At 40.5% G+C, this 13,481-nt stretch overlaps 1 protein-coding gene across 2 annotated transcripts in view; it reads left to right on the forward strand.

Annotated features, from left to right (window-relative positions):
- The window catches only part of LOC148880780 (AP-2 complex subunit mu), a 59,346-nt gene that overhangs the window by 24,514 nt on the left and 21,351 nt on the right, over positions 1 to 13,481 (forward strand). For both annotated transcript variants that reach the window (XM_088962806.1, XM_088962807.1), the window contains exons 4-7: positions 4,780 to 4,874; positions 5,004 to 5,093; positions 5,171 to 5,219; positions 5,305 to 5,443. In XM_088962806.1, coding sequence (XP_088818932.1) covers positions 4,780 to 4,874; positions 5,004 to 5,093; positions 5,171 to 5,219; positions 5,305 to 5,443 — 373 coding nt within the window. The remainder of the gene's footprint in view (positions 1 to 4,779; positions 4,875 to 5,003; positions 5,094 to 5,170; positions 5,220 to 5,304; positions 5,444 to 13,481) is intronic.

Below are 13,481 nucleotides of genomic sequence, written 5' to 3' on the forward strand. Positions count from 1 at the left end.
TTTAAAAGGCGCGCCTAGTTACACAGGTGAGGCGCATTTTGGGGTATGCGTCTCGCCTAGGTCCTAGGAACACCTCTTTAAAAAGGCGCACGCCTGGTGCGCCTAGACGTGCGCCTTTGCTCGCTCACCGAAGCTCCGAGAACCCCCTATTTGCTTATGTTGTCATTCATTAATTGCAATAAAATATCTTCCTAAAAGGCAACGAAAGTTGTAAAATCATTATTTTTTATGTGAGAAATAAGAATTTTAGACCCTAACATAGGCTTTTTCGGGCTTGCCTCGAGGGGCGCGCTACAAAGGCTATTCATAGAATCAATAATGCAATATGTTTACATCACATTAACTACTTAAAGCAATTAAGGAAAAAAAAAGAGATTGTGGGTTTTACATGCTTGAAAATGCTTTATATGTTTGTTTTTATTTTTTAATTTTCATTTGAATACACTTTACATGTTATGTTTATGTATTTTAATTTTAGATAATAGGTTTTTTTAATTATTTATTTTACAATTTAAGTTTATATTTTTATTAACATTATGTTTAATATTTTTAAAATTTTTTGCATTTTTTTGGAATTTTTCACATCCTTTATTTTTTAGCTTTTTTTGTAATTTTGTGCCTTTCTTAAAAAGGCGAGTGCCTCCCCTTGCGCCTTGCGCCTCAAGCGCAAATTGGCCCTTGCACTTTTAAAATACTGTGTGGTGCATGATCTAACACCCTTTTTGCAATAGGGAGGTTCAAATCACAACTTGAAGTGTCAATATCAATAGGTTCAGGAATATCAACTGGAACAATAGTACCTGGATGAGGTGAAGGATCTAGCCCCTGAAATTCTGATGGCATTGGTGGCATTGTTTTCGGTGGCTCTGTGGCAATTGAACTTTGTTGGCCTTGATTTTTGTAGCGCAATCTCTGAAATACACGAAATGGAGGAGGATTAGGAATAGAAGGCAATAAAATTTGAGTCTAACTCTATTTCTCCTCAGCTCTACTCTCCCCCTGAGGAGAAACAGAAAAGTAGAGGACATCTTCAAAGAAAGAGACATCCATAGAGATAAAGTACTTTTTAGACACTGTGTTAAGACAACAATAGTCTTTTTGAGCAAGGAGATAACCAAGAAAAATACACACAATAGCTTTGGGATCAAGCTTACCACGAGTAGGAGATAGATCATGAACAAAACACTATCCAATGACCCGCATAGGGATAGGAAACAGAGGAGCTCTTTAGGGAAGAGGATCTGATGAGGGGACCTATATTCCAATACCCAAAATGGTGTTCTATTGATGATGTAGGTAGCAATCAGGACAACATCCACCCAAAATCTTTTTGGCACATTCATCTATAACATTAATCTAAGAGCAACTTCAAGGAGATGCCAATTTTTTTCTCTCTGCAACCCCATTTTGTTGTGGGGTTCTAGCACATGAGTTCTTGTGTTGAAAGCCGCAGGATGCAAAGAAATCTGTGAAGTCTCCATGGAAGTATTCCTTGGCATTATCTGATTGAAAGATTCGGATCTCGGATTGAAATTGGGTGTAAAACATACATTGAAAATCTTTCACAATTTTAGGAACTTCCTCCTGTGAATGCATAGGATAAGCCCAAGTGTAGCGTGAGAAGTCATCAACAAAGGTTAGTTAGAATATTAACAAGTCCCCACACATCTGAATACACAATGTGAAAAGGAAATTCTGATATTTTATTACGTAAAGAATGCGGTTCTACAATGTTTACTCAGTTGACACGCCTGACACTAAAAATCACTAACAGACAAAGACTTAAACAAATTTGTAAACAAAAACTTCAAAGACTCAAAAGATACATGGCCCAAACGGTGGTGCTACAAAATAATCTGACTCTTACTCAACGGACTCAAAGACTCTGAAACTGTAAGACCGACTTTGTTCTCCAACACATAGAGACCATACACCATGTTCCCTCTACCAATTGTCCTTTCGGTAGCCAATCCTGAAAAACACAAGAATGTGGAAGAATGGTTATTGAACAATTCAATGCATGAGTAATACTACTAATGGGCAACAAATTAATAGGCAACTTTGGAACATGTAGGGCATTAGATAAGTAGAGGCCAAAAGGCAATGATATAGATCATTGACCAATAATGGAAGAGAATGGTTCATCTGCTAACCTCACTTTATCTCTGCCAAAGAGAAGAGAATATGTTTGAAACAAGGTTGACTTACTAGTCATGTGGTTGGATGCACCGAAATCAATAATTCATGGGGATTTCGGGTTAGTAGTAGACACATGGAAAGCTGAGGCAGAATTACTTCAAGAGGAGGCAAAAGAAGTAGAAGATGTGGGTCTAGAATCAACATTGCGGAGAGCCCTACCATATTGCTCTAAGTGGTTATAGAAGGAATTGATAACATCTTCCTTTGGGTCAGAACAAGGGAGACAACCCTGAGAAGTACTCTGATGTTCATGAGATGCTAAGTTAGCTAAAGTAAATTTCTTCTGGTATGGCTTCTTGCTTGGTTCTTGTGCTGATTTCTTACCCAATTCCTGTGTCCATTTTGGTTTCCCATTCAATTCCCAATAGGTTTCACGGGTGTGCCTAGATTTTGGCAATGAGTACACCACAGTTTATCTTTATCATCTTTCTTTTTCTGATTTTCTCCTTTTCTTGGTGCCCCAGTGTTATCCCTTACAGCAAGAGCAATAGTCTCCCCCTCAGGAGGATTCATGGCAGACTTCCTACTCTCTTTAGACTGAACAAGTGCATAAACCTCTTGGACAGATGGAAGATCCTTGCTGCCCACAATCTGAACACGAATAGGTTCATACACGGGATTCAAACCTAGAAGGAAAGCAAACACCCTTTGCTGTTAAACTAACTTTTTATATGCTTTAGCATCATTTTCACTTTCCCAATCAATGTTTTGATAATAGTCTAGTTCTTTCCAAACTGAACTGAGAGTGGAATAGTAGGTCGATAAGCTCTGTCCTCCCTGCTTACATGTCAAAGATTCTGCTTGTAGCTGGTAAATTCTAGCATAATGCCTCTGCTCTGAATAAGTTGCTTGCGCTTGGTCCCATATTTCTTTTGCTGTCTCGGCCCACATAAAATTTTGTTTTACGGATGGTAACATTGATGTCAAAAGCCAGGATATAATCATGCAATTTTCTTGGTCCCACTTATTGTATTTGGCAATACCATCTCTAGGTTCCTTTATTTTCCCATTAATAAATCCTGCCTTACCCCTGGCTGTGATATACAACCGCATCTCCTTAGACCATGCCAGGTAATTCCTACCATCCAAAGGGGTAATAGTCATTGGGAAATTCATGGAGTCATGGCCACTACTTCCACCTTGATTCATGGTGGTTCCTGAAGGTGCAGAATCTTCAGCATTCACGATTTCAATCGATACACACCCACAACAAGAAATTCACATCCCTTACTCTGATTGATTAACAATTAGAATTCAGAACACAATTTCAGTTTATGTAGAAACACACTTAGACAGGTCAAATAGGTCTTCAAGGATAACATTAAGCCACAACCATCAGTATCTGCTGCTATGCTGGTCACCTGAACACTCTCACAGGTGTAACAGATCCACCCAATGCTAATATTAACTACAAACATCAGTGAACTACTGCTGTACCAGTCATTAAAAAACAGGTCACCCATGACCTATAAAATTTTCCACAAGAAACTTAGTTTCTGGATCATCCGACCCACAAAGAAGGGGTTAAACCCACCTTATATCATCTGGTTGGGGCAAACCTTAACCTATTCTTGGTATCTACACCAAGAACCAAAAGAAAAAGGTTCAAAAAAGGTCTCCCTGTTCAGTCTGAGAGAATTCTAGGTTTACCAGTCCTAGACAAAGAAAGAAAAAGCAACAAAAAAGGAAGGCGACCTCTTAGGAAGAATCAACCAATCATCAACAATTTCTGGAATCACTTAAGTTTATTTTCAGCCCAGAACAGATAAGAGGGAAAAACAGACGAACAGTTTTCAGGTCCAGAACGAGTTTGCTTCCTTCATTCAGTCCAGAATGAACAGAGCAATCCTTCAGCTGATGCAGCGAGGAGATTTACAGAGCACCGACCCGCTCTGATACCATGTTTTCAGCAAGGAAGAAGAATGCCCCTCTGCGGCATATAGTACAAATTACATCACCCTCGGAATAAACACCGCATGGGAATATACATGTTTAGTAGACTTTTGGTGAAAGGGCACAAGGTCCTTACCTAAGTTTTGATGCAACCATAAACGCTCCTTTTGTGGTCCGGTTTCTCAGCTTCTGAATGAACTTTGAGGGATTGCTTTTCTTTAGATGCATTCTAACAATGCTGTTGTAGAGTTTTACAGTTTTCAATCTGAAAGTTCATGAGTCATGACTAATAGTTCTTATGGTTTTTACTGTTTCATAATTTTTGTTTTCTTCTATCAAATTTACTTATCCTGTCAAGATATATGTAATTCTAGCATTTGTTATGGATTATATTGTTTCCTGTTTTGGGTTTCTCAACTATAATTTTTTCCTGGAACCCCTAAATGTTTTATCATCTGCCCCAGATGTAAACTTTGTTTCACTTTGCTGTCTATGTTGTTTCCTTTCGTCTCACTAACAATGTTGTTATGATTGCTGGCTTCTCTGCAAATCAATATTCTTTAAATAAAAGCCCGCAAATAAATTCTATGATGTATGTTACAATTAGATCTTATTTACAAGCATTTTTGTCAAGTGAAAAAGAAAAGAAATGTACCAGATACATGATAATCTCTACTAATTATGCAGAAATAATGGACTTCGGCTATCCTCAAAATCTTTCTCCGGAAATTTTGAAGCTTTATATTACTCAAGAAGGGGTTCGCTCTCCATTCTCATCCAAGGTTAGTTGTGAGAATTTCATTTTAAAGTTTTATATTATTTAATCATTTTGATAATCTGGTGTGCTTAGTATGTAAAATTTGTTCTATATTGAATGTTCCTTAATAATTTATTATGTAAAATATTAACAGCCTGCAGACAAACCAGTTCCAAATGCGACTCTGCAAGTTACAGGTGCTGTTGGCTGGCGAAGGGAGGGCCTTGTCTACAAGAAGAATGAGGTGATTATACTTTCCTTTCCTTGCGGAATTTGGAATGACAAGCCCTTCTACCAGATTTTAATATGTTTCTGGTGCAGGTATTTCTGGATATTGTGGAAAGTGTTAATCTTCTTATGTCTTCAAAAGGTATTTAATTGGTGTCATAGCTGTTTATTATCCTAGGGAGATGAATTGCTTTTCAGGTTACCATATGATGTTTTGGTGATTGTAGGTAGTGTTCTGCGTTGTGATGTGACTGGGAAGATTCTTATGAAGTGCTTCCTTTCTGGAATGCCTGATTTGAAGTTGGGTTTAAATGACAAAATTGGTCTTGAAAAGGAATCACAGCTTAAAAATCGCCCTACCAAAAGGTAGCTTCTGCAGAACACTGGCCTTTTATATATATACATATATATTGGCAAATGCTTGGGCACAACAATTTCTTTCCCTTTTCATGTTTGATGCATTCCCCATTTTTTTTGATCAGCAACACAAATTATTTCATTAATAAAATGATAAAAAGAAAGCAGAGTTACAACAAGAGGTGGTGAAAAAAGAAGAAAAAAACACAGCTTCAGAAAAGCTGACCCAAGCAGTTTGTGTGCTTCCCGCAAGGAAGGAGGAGCCAGGGATGGCAGGAAGTTGCTGGCCTGCTTGGTGATTTCTTGCTCCGATCAAAAGCAGCACAAATAGAGACCTGAACAGGCTTGGAGGTAAGTGAGAGAACTGACAACAATGTAGTGAATTCTGATACAGTCTGTAACAAGATGGAAACTTTGGAGGAAGAAATCTTGATAACGGGGAAAACAGATGGGATGAATAAAGTGATAACTCATGGTGGAGTGGAGAACTGGGAGAAGAAGTTCGTGGTTGAAACTTCACTGCCTCCATCTAGTTGGAAGGAAGTTGCAGAAACAATCTTGCGGAGTCTGGAACTGAAGGACTGTCATATCACCCCTTTTGAAAGGCAAGGCTTTACTGGAGATGGCTATATCTGAAGGTGTTCTTAATGCCTTGAATTTTCAGTTGAATGGATTAGCAATTACAGTGTCGAAGTGGTGTCTTCTATCCAACACAACATTTTGGAGTTGAGGATAATATAATCGTGTGCTGGGTCTGCCATTTCATCTTTGGAAAGAGGAGATATTCAGGGTTCTAGCTTCTTTCTGTGAGGCTCGCCTAGATGGTTTCTTTGATTTTGACCTCCACTCTGTTGCCGTGAATTTGAGTGGGGTGAAACCTGAAGATATTCCAAGAAGAGTTCAAATAGTCGTAGAAGGCTACTCCTACTCTATATGGTTGGCGATGTCCATCGAAGCACCACTGTGGAGAGAGGGTAGAAGGGAGGAAGATGAAGAGGTGGAGGTGGCAGCTTTATGTGGATTGCAAGACAAGAGGTATTACACAAATTTAGCTAAGCAAAATTTGAAAAATCAGAAAGGAAAAGAGCTATGCGGCTATTCAAGTAGTTTGGGTATAGGTCAAAGATAGAAAGGTGGCAATTCCTTTTTGCAGGCGGTGACAGAGGAGAGATACTTGAAGGCAAAGGTGTGGGTGAGCTTCAACACGTAAATTAGTAGGGGGAACAGTGAGGAAGAAAGGCAGGAGGTGGACCGACACCGGTTTTCAAATCGAGGAAGCATGCCTCAAAGCCGCCCCACACGTGCTTCCTTTAGTAATCACGTGGCAATGGAGACCCGCCTAACTATTAATATTTCGGGCCAGCCTATTGGGCCCGTTACAAAAGAATCCATGGGCCATCTTGATGTAGATGCACATGACACCTTAAACAGGCACGTGATGGGGCAAGGTAGGGAGTTGATGGGCAATAATACTGGTCCATCATCGTCCCCTTCCAGCAATCCTCTACCGGCCGCAAGTCGCTCCTGCAACCAGGCGGCATCTTCCACCTGGGCATGGGTTCCCAGCAACAGAAAATCTGTTTGCTCCCCAGAACGGTGCAACCCAAAGTTTAAGAAGTCATCCTCCAAGCTCTAGATGGCGACGGTAGAAGGTTTGGACGATTCTAGTGAGGGCGACAGTGAAACAGAATCTGTTGAGGATTAAGGTATTGGTAGCATTGAGGAAAACAAGTTTTCTCTCTGGAAGAGGAGGAGAGTTTCCATACTGAGATTCTATTCTTAGAGGAAGATTTATTTGGCAAGGAAGGCCAGCCCGACGTTGTACAAGATTCTGGGTTTGTTGTTACTAAATTCACTGATACAAAGGAGGTGATGGTAGCTATTACGGAGGTTGTTGGGTCTACCTCTCTCAATAGGGAAGACCGAAGACTCTAAACTAGATTCACACCAAAACCAAGAGCCATGTAGGATGGTGTCGACTCCTTCATCTGGACGAAACTTGAATGCATCAAGGAGAGAACAGGGTGAGGGTCCTAATAACTTTTGTGGCTTGAGTCCCAGTACTACGGGCCAATTGATCTGCTCTAAGGGTTCCCAAGTTGGTTCCTACTGGATTTCATTCTCCTATTTCAGACAACCCCCTTGTGCCTCTCAATTCAGGCATTATTGTCGATTCTGTTTTTGGTACTGATTGTGTCTCTGTGCCTGTTGCAGATACTTCTACTACCACACCTGTTTCCCAACCAGTTGGAGAAGATGGAAGTGAGGTTAAGAAGGGTGTAGAGGCAGACAGAGGATTGGGGGGGTGTCATTAGTTAAAGAGGAAGCTAACAGGATTTGGAGCCTGATTTGTAATGAGCTTAGTGGAGGGAGGATAAGGGGGGTGAAGTGGAAAGGAGTGGGATTTCATAAGAAACTAAAAATATTGAGAGAGAAAATTAAGGAATGGAACAAAGATCATTTCGGGAGAATTGAGGAACAAAAGGTCATTTTGATATCCAAGATAGAGGAGTTAGATGAGAAGGAAGTCCAAGGAATCTTGGTAGAGGAGGAAAGAGAATTGAGGTTTAGGATTAAGAAAGATTTGGAAGAAGTTTCATTAAGGGAAGAGATCAGTTGGAGACAAAAGTCAAGGTGCAAGTGGTTGAAAGAAGGTGATGGTAACACAAAATTCTTTCATACTTTGGAAAATGGGAGGAGGAAAAAATTTTGTGGCTAGATTGGAGGTAGATGGGCAAGAGATAACAAATCAAGATGAAATTGCCAGGTTCTTTGTGGACCACTTCAAAGAAATCTTTAGGAGGTCCTTGGATGATAGATTACGATTGGAAGGTTTTGAGTGGCCCTAAGTGGAGACTAAAGTAGCATAGTGGATGGAGAGAGACATTGTGGAAGAGGAAATAAGGAAGGCAGTTTTCTCAATGAATAGATTGAAAGCCCCAGGGCTAGATGGATTTACTATGGCTTTCTATCAAGACTGTTGGGACATTGTAAAAGATGATCTTTGTGAGGTCTTCAATGAATTTGCGGAGAGGTTTATTGTGAGCCGAGGGGTGAATGCAACCTTTCTTGCCCTTATTCCAAAGAGGACTGATGCTAGCCATCCAAAGGACTTTAGACCCATTAGCCTAGTAACAAACATCTATAAGATTTTGGCTAAGGTTCTATCTTTGAGATTAAAAGTAGTATGTCCAACCATAATTAGTCAAAATCAGGGGGCCTTTATCCAAGGGAGACAAATAACTGATCAAATTCTTATTGCTAATGAATGTGTGGAGGATATGAAAAAATTGAGGAAGAAATGTTTCGTATGTAAATTGGATATGGAGAAAGCTTATGATTTGGTAGACTGGAATTTCCTTGATGATGTAATGAAGAATTGTGGGTTTGGGGAAAGATGGTGCAATTGGATTTTTGGTTGCATTAATTCATGTCACTACTATCCTCTGATTAATGGGGCTGTGAGAGACTTCTTTCCAGCCTATTGTGGTCTAAGGCAAGGTGATCCTCTTTCACCTTTTTTGTTCACCCTAGTAGATTGACCTCAAAGGCTGATAGGAAGAATGTAATAAAAGGGTGGAAGATTGGAAGGGATTTGGTGTCAGTGACACATTTGCAATTTGCAGATGATATCATAAATTTCTGTGAAGGGGGTGAGCAAGGGGTGGTGAGGAATTTAAAGGAAATGGTGAGGAAATTTGAGTTAGGTTCTAATTTGAAAATTAATCTTGAAAAGAGTTGTGTAGCGGGAGTCAACTTGGAGGAAGGGGAACTAAACTCTGTTGCCTACACCTTAGATTGTTCCATAGTTAGCTGGCCCTTGACCTACCTTGGCCTCCCTTTAGGAGAAAACCCTAGAGAAAACAGGTTTTGGAATCCAATTATTGAGAGGTGTGCAAAAAAGTTGGCAGCTTGGAAGAGAAGCTATGTGTCTTTGGGAGGAAGAATTACTTCGATTAAATCCACTCTTGCCAATCTACCAATTTATTTTCTATCAGTATTTAGGATTCCCCAAAGGGAGGCTAAAAAATCGAGAAGGTAATGAGAGATTTCCTATGGGATCCGAGGATGGAAAGAAAGATCATTTGATTAAATGGGAGGTTGTGTGTAGAAGTCTGCAAGAGGGTGGCTTAGGCATTGGAAATATAGATAAAATGAACTCGACTCTATTAGGAAAATGGATTTGGAGATGGTTGGAGGAAAGAGATAGTTTGTGGCATAAAATAATAGCAAGCATACATGGGAGGTTGGGATGCAGGAGTATCTAACAGGGCCATATTGGCCTCTCCGTGGAAAGCCATTCATCACACTTTGCCTTTTCTACTTCGGTTTGTAAGGAATGATGTTTGCTTTGGGACTTTTGTTAAATTTTGGGAAGATACTTGAGTGTTGGATGTAGTCTGCTAAAGGATCTCTTTCCCACCTTATATTTGGTATCCTTGTATAAAAATGAATGTGTGTCTAAATTTATTGTTCCTCCCTTACTCCTTGTGGGCCCTAATTGGGACTTTGGCTTTTGGAGAGGTCTAAGTGACAGTGAAGTTTCAGCTTGTTCGGAACTTTTACACATACTTCAAAATGTCAGTTTAGACCCTGATAAACCTGATAAGTGTATTTGGGCCCCCCATCCTAAGGGCTTGTTCTCTTGTGCCGCTTTGTTTAAGACTTTGTGCATCTCTTGAGACCCTCTGTCGTTTCCCTTTAAAGAATTTTGGTGTAGACCCATTCCTTACAAAGTAAGAGCTTTTTGTTGGGAAGTAGTGCATGGGAAGATTAATACTCTGGCTATGTTACAAAAGAAAAGGCCTAATTATTGTCTCTCCTAATTGGTGCATATTGTGTAAATCCAAGAATGAGAGTTGCTATCACCTATTGATCTCTTGCCCTTTTGTTGCAGAGATTTGGATTTGTTTTTTCTCTTTGTTTGGGTGTAGAGGACTCCACCATCACAGGTCAATATGCTATTTAACCCTTCTTTGTTTTCGTGGTCCAATAAAAGGGGAAGAATAATGTGAAGATGTGTTAGAGCAGTTGTGGTGTGCAATGGTCAGGATGGTCCATTGGGTGAGGACTTTGGAGTTGTTCTCCCAATTCTCCATTGATGATGTTTGGTGGAGTTGGGAAGTAATTGCAAAATGTTCTTCAAGAAAGGAATGTGTGGAGATGCAATGGTCACCTCCAATGGAAGCCTTCACTAAACTGAATTTCGATGGGAGCAGCCAAGGAAATTCAGGCCCCTTGGGTATAGGAGGGGTATTGAGAGATTCAGAAGGTAAACTTATAGCCTTGTTTTCCAGCCCCGTGGGCTTGGGTGACTCTCTTAAAGCAGAGTTGCTGGCAGCATTACAAGGGGTGCAGATTGCCAATGAGTTACAGTTAGCAAATTTGGTGAGAAGGGGGTTCAAAAGTGGTGGTGGGCTGGCTAAAGGACTTGGACTCTATAACCTGGTGCTACAGAAATGAAATGTATTATGATTCGACCTGCCCTTGAGTTCTGTTAGTCTGATAACAGCTAAGAAGAGAGAAGAAGAAAGAAAAAAGAAAGAGAGAGACAGAAAGGAGGAGAAAAGGAGAGAAGAAAAGTCTGGTTCGAATGAGAGAAAGTTACCTCTTCCATTCGGCTAGATATGTTTTATATTACTAACATAATGGAAAAGACACATGTGCCCTTACTTAAGTGAGGGACACTAGTTCTAATATAATATTACAGATCAGCAACCTCAACATAAGTATAAAGATAGAAATACCCCTACATACTCGACACTAACGCTCCCCCTCAAGCTGGTGAGTATATATCATATAATCCTAGCTTGTTACATATGTAGTCCACTCTTCCTCGACTCAACCCTTTAGTAAATAAGTCTGCCCACTGGTTCCTTGTGTTAACATATGCAGTGTCTATCACTCCATTCAGCACCTTCTCTCTCACAAAGTGACAATCAACCTCTATGTGCTTGGTTCTTTCATGAAACACCGGATTAGAAGAAATATGAACTGCAGCTTGATTGTCACAATAGAGCTTCATTGGAGTGTTAACATTGTATCCTATCTCTTGTAGAAGGTTCCTTAGCCACACTAATTCACAAGTAGTATGTGCCATAGCTCTATATTCTACCTCTGCACTGTTTCTCGCCACGACTGTCTGCTTCTTACTTTTTCATGTCACCTGATTACCCCCAAGAAAAGTGCAATAGCCTATGGTAGATATCCTATTAGACATAGAACCGGCCCAGTCAGCATCAGTATATCCTTCTATTTCAAGTTTTCCACCACTTTTGTATATTAAACCACGACCAGGAGCCCCTTTTAAATACTGCGCAATTCTTAGAACGACATCCCAATGAGGAACCAGAGGTTTCTGCATGAACTGACTTACCACACTAACCGCAAATGAAATATTTGGCCGAGTGATGGTTAGGTAGTTCAGTTTACCTACAAGTCGCCGGTATCTGCCAAGGTCTTCAAACACTTTACCCATATCACTGCTCAACTTAGTGTTTGTTTCCATAGGTGTTTCAGCTGGTTTAGCACTTAACAAACCTATTTCCTCCAACAAATCAAGCACATATTTCCTCTGATACAAATTAATACCATGCTTAGACCTTGCTACTTCTATCCCCAAGAAATATTTCAATTTACCAAGGTCCTTTGTTTGAAATTGTTCCTGTAGAAAAGTCTTCAACCTGTCAATGCCCATTTTATCATTCTTGGTAATAACAATATCATCTACATACACCACCAATAGGATTTTTCCTGCCTGAGAGTCATGACTGAAGACTGAATGATCAACTTGACACTGTTTCATACCAAACTTCTTTACCACCTCACTGAACCTACCAAACCATGCTCGAGGAGGCTGTTTAAGCCCATAAATAGCCTTCTTTAGTTTGCATACCTTATCATCCTCCCCTTGAGCAACAAACCCTGGTGGTTGCTCCATATAGACCTCGAGCAAATTACCATGCAAGAAAGCATTCTTGATATCAAGCTGATAGAGGGGCCAATCATACATAACAGCATTAGAGATCATAACACGAACCAAACCTATCTTAGCAACTGGGGAGAAGGTCTATGTGTAGTCAATACCATAGGTTTGGGAGTACTTTTTTGCAACCAATCTAGCTTTCAGTCGCTCTTTAGGTAAATACTTAACAGTATAAACCCACTTACAACCAACAACCTGCTTCCCAAGAGGAAGAATGGTGAGGTCCCAAGTATGATTATTAGTTAGAGTTGAGAGTTCTTCCATTGCATGGCACCATCCTGGAGAGGCAAGGGCTTCCTAGACATCCTTAGGGACAACAATTGAGGATAACAAAGAGATAAACTGGCGATGGGAAGCGGAAAGGTGAGTGAGTGAAACATAATTAGAAATAGGATGAAGGGTACAAGTGCGTTTACCTTTCCTCAAGGCAATGGGAAGATCAAGATCAGATACTGGGTTTGGGGCTGGTGTGGAGACAATTGCCGGATCTGTTGACGTTGATAGAGCTGGAGGAGGAGAAGCCGGTACATGTGGGCGATGTGTATACACTTGACAGATAGGTGGCTGTTCAACTGGTGGTGGTACTGGAGGCAAGGACTTGGTCACAACTGGAACAAGAGGAACAAAATCCGCAACTGGAAGTGGAAGAGGAGGAGGTGATGAGGAGGAAGAAACATCATCGGGCTCCAAGAAAAACGAAGTAGACTCAAAGAAGGTAACATCAACCCACACAAAGGAACGTCGAGAACTAGGATGATAACACTTATACCATTTCTGGGTCCGGGAATAGCCAAGGAAGATGCACTTAATGAATCGTGCATCTAACTTGTCCTTTCCGGGGCCCAGATTATGGGCGAAGCAAACACACCCAAAAACCCGAGGAGAAAGAGGAAACAAAGACAAGGTGGGAAACAAGGTAGTGAATGGGGAATGACCATCAAGGATAGATGTGGGCATCCGATTAATCAAGAAGCAAGAACTAAGCACCGCATCACTCCACAAGGGTTTGGGAACATTCATGTGATGGATGAGGGATCGAGTTGTTTCCAAAAGATGACGATT

This window comes from Nelumbo lutea, chromosome 1, assembly GCF_056320005.1.
Source record: "Nelumbo lutea isolate HS-2025 chromosome 1, American lotus-T2T, whole genome shotgun sequence".
In the NCBI taxonomy this organism is placed as follows: Eukaryota; Viridiplantae; Streptophyta; class Magnoliopsida; order Proteales; family Nelumbonaceae; genus Nelumbo; species Nelumbo lutea.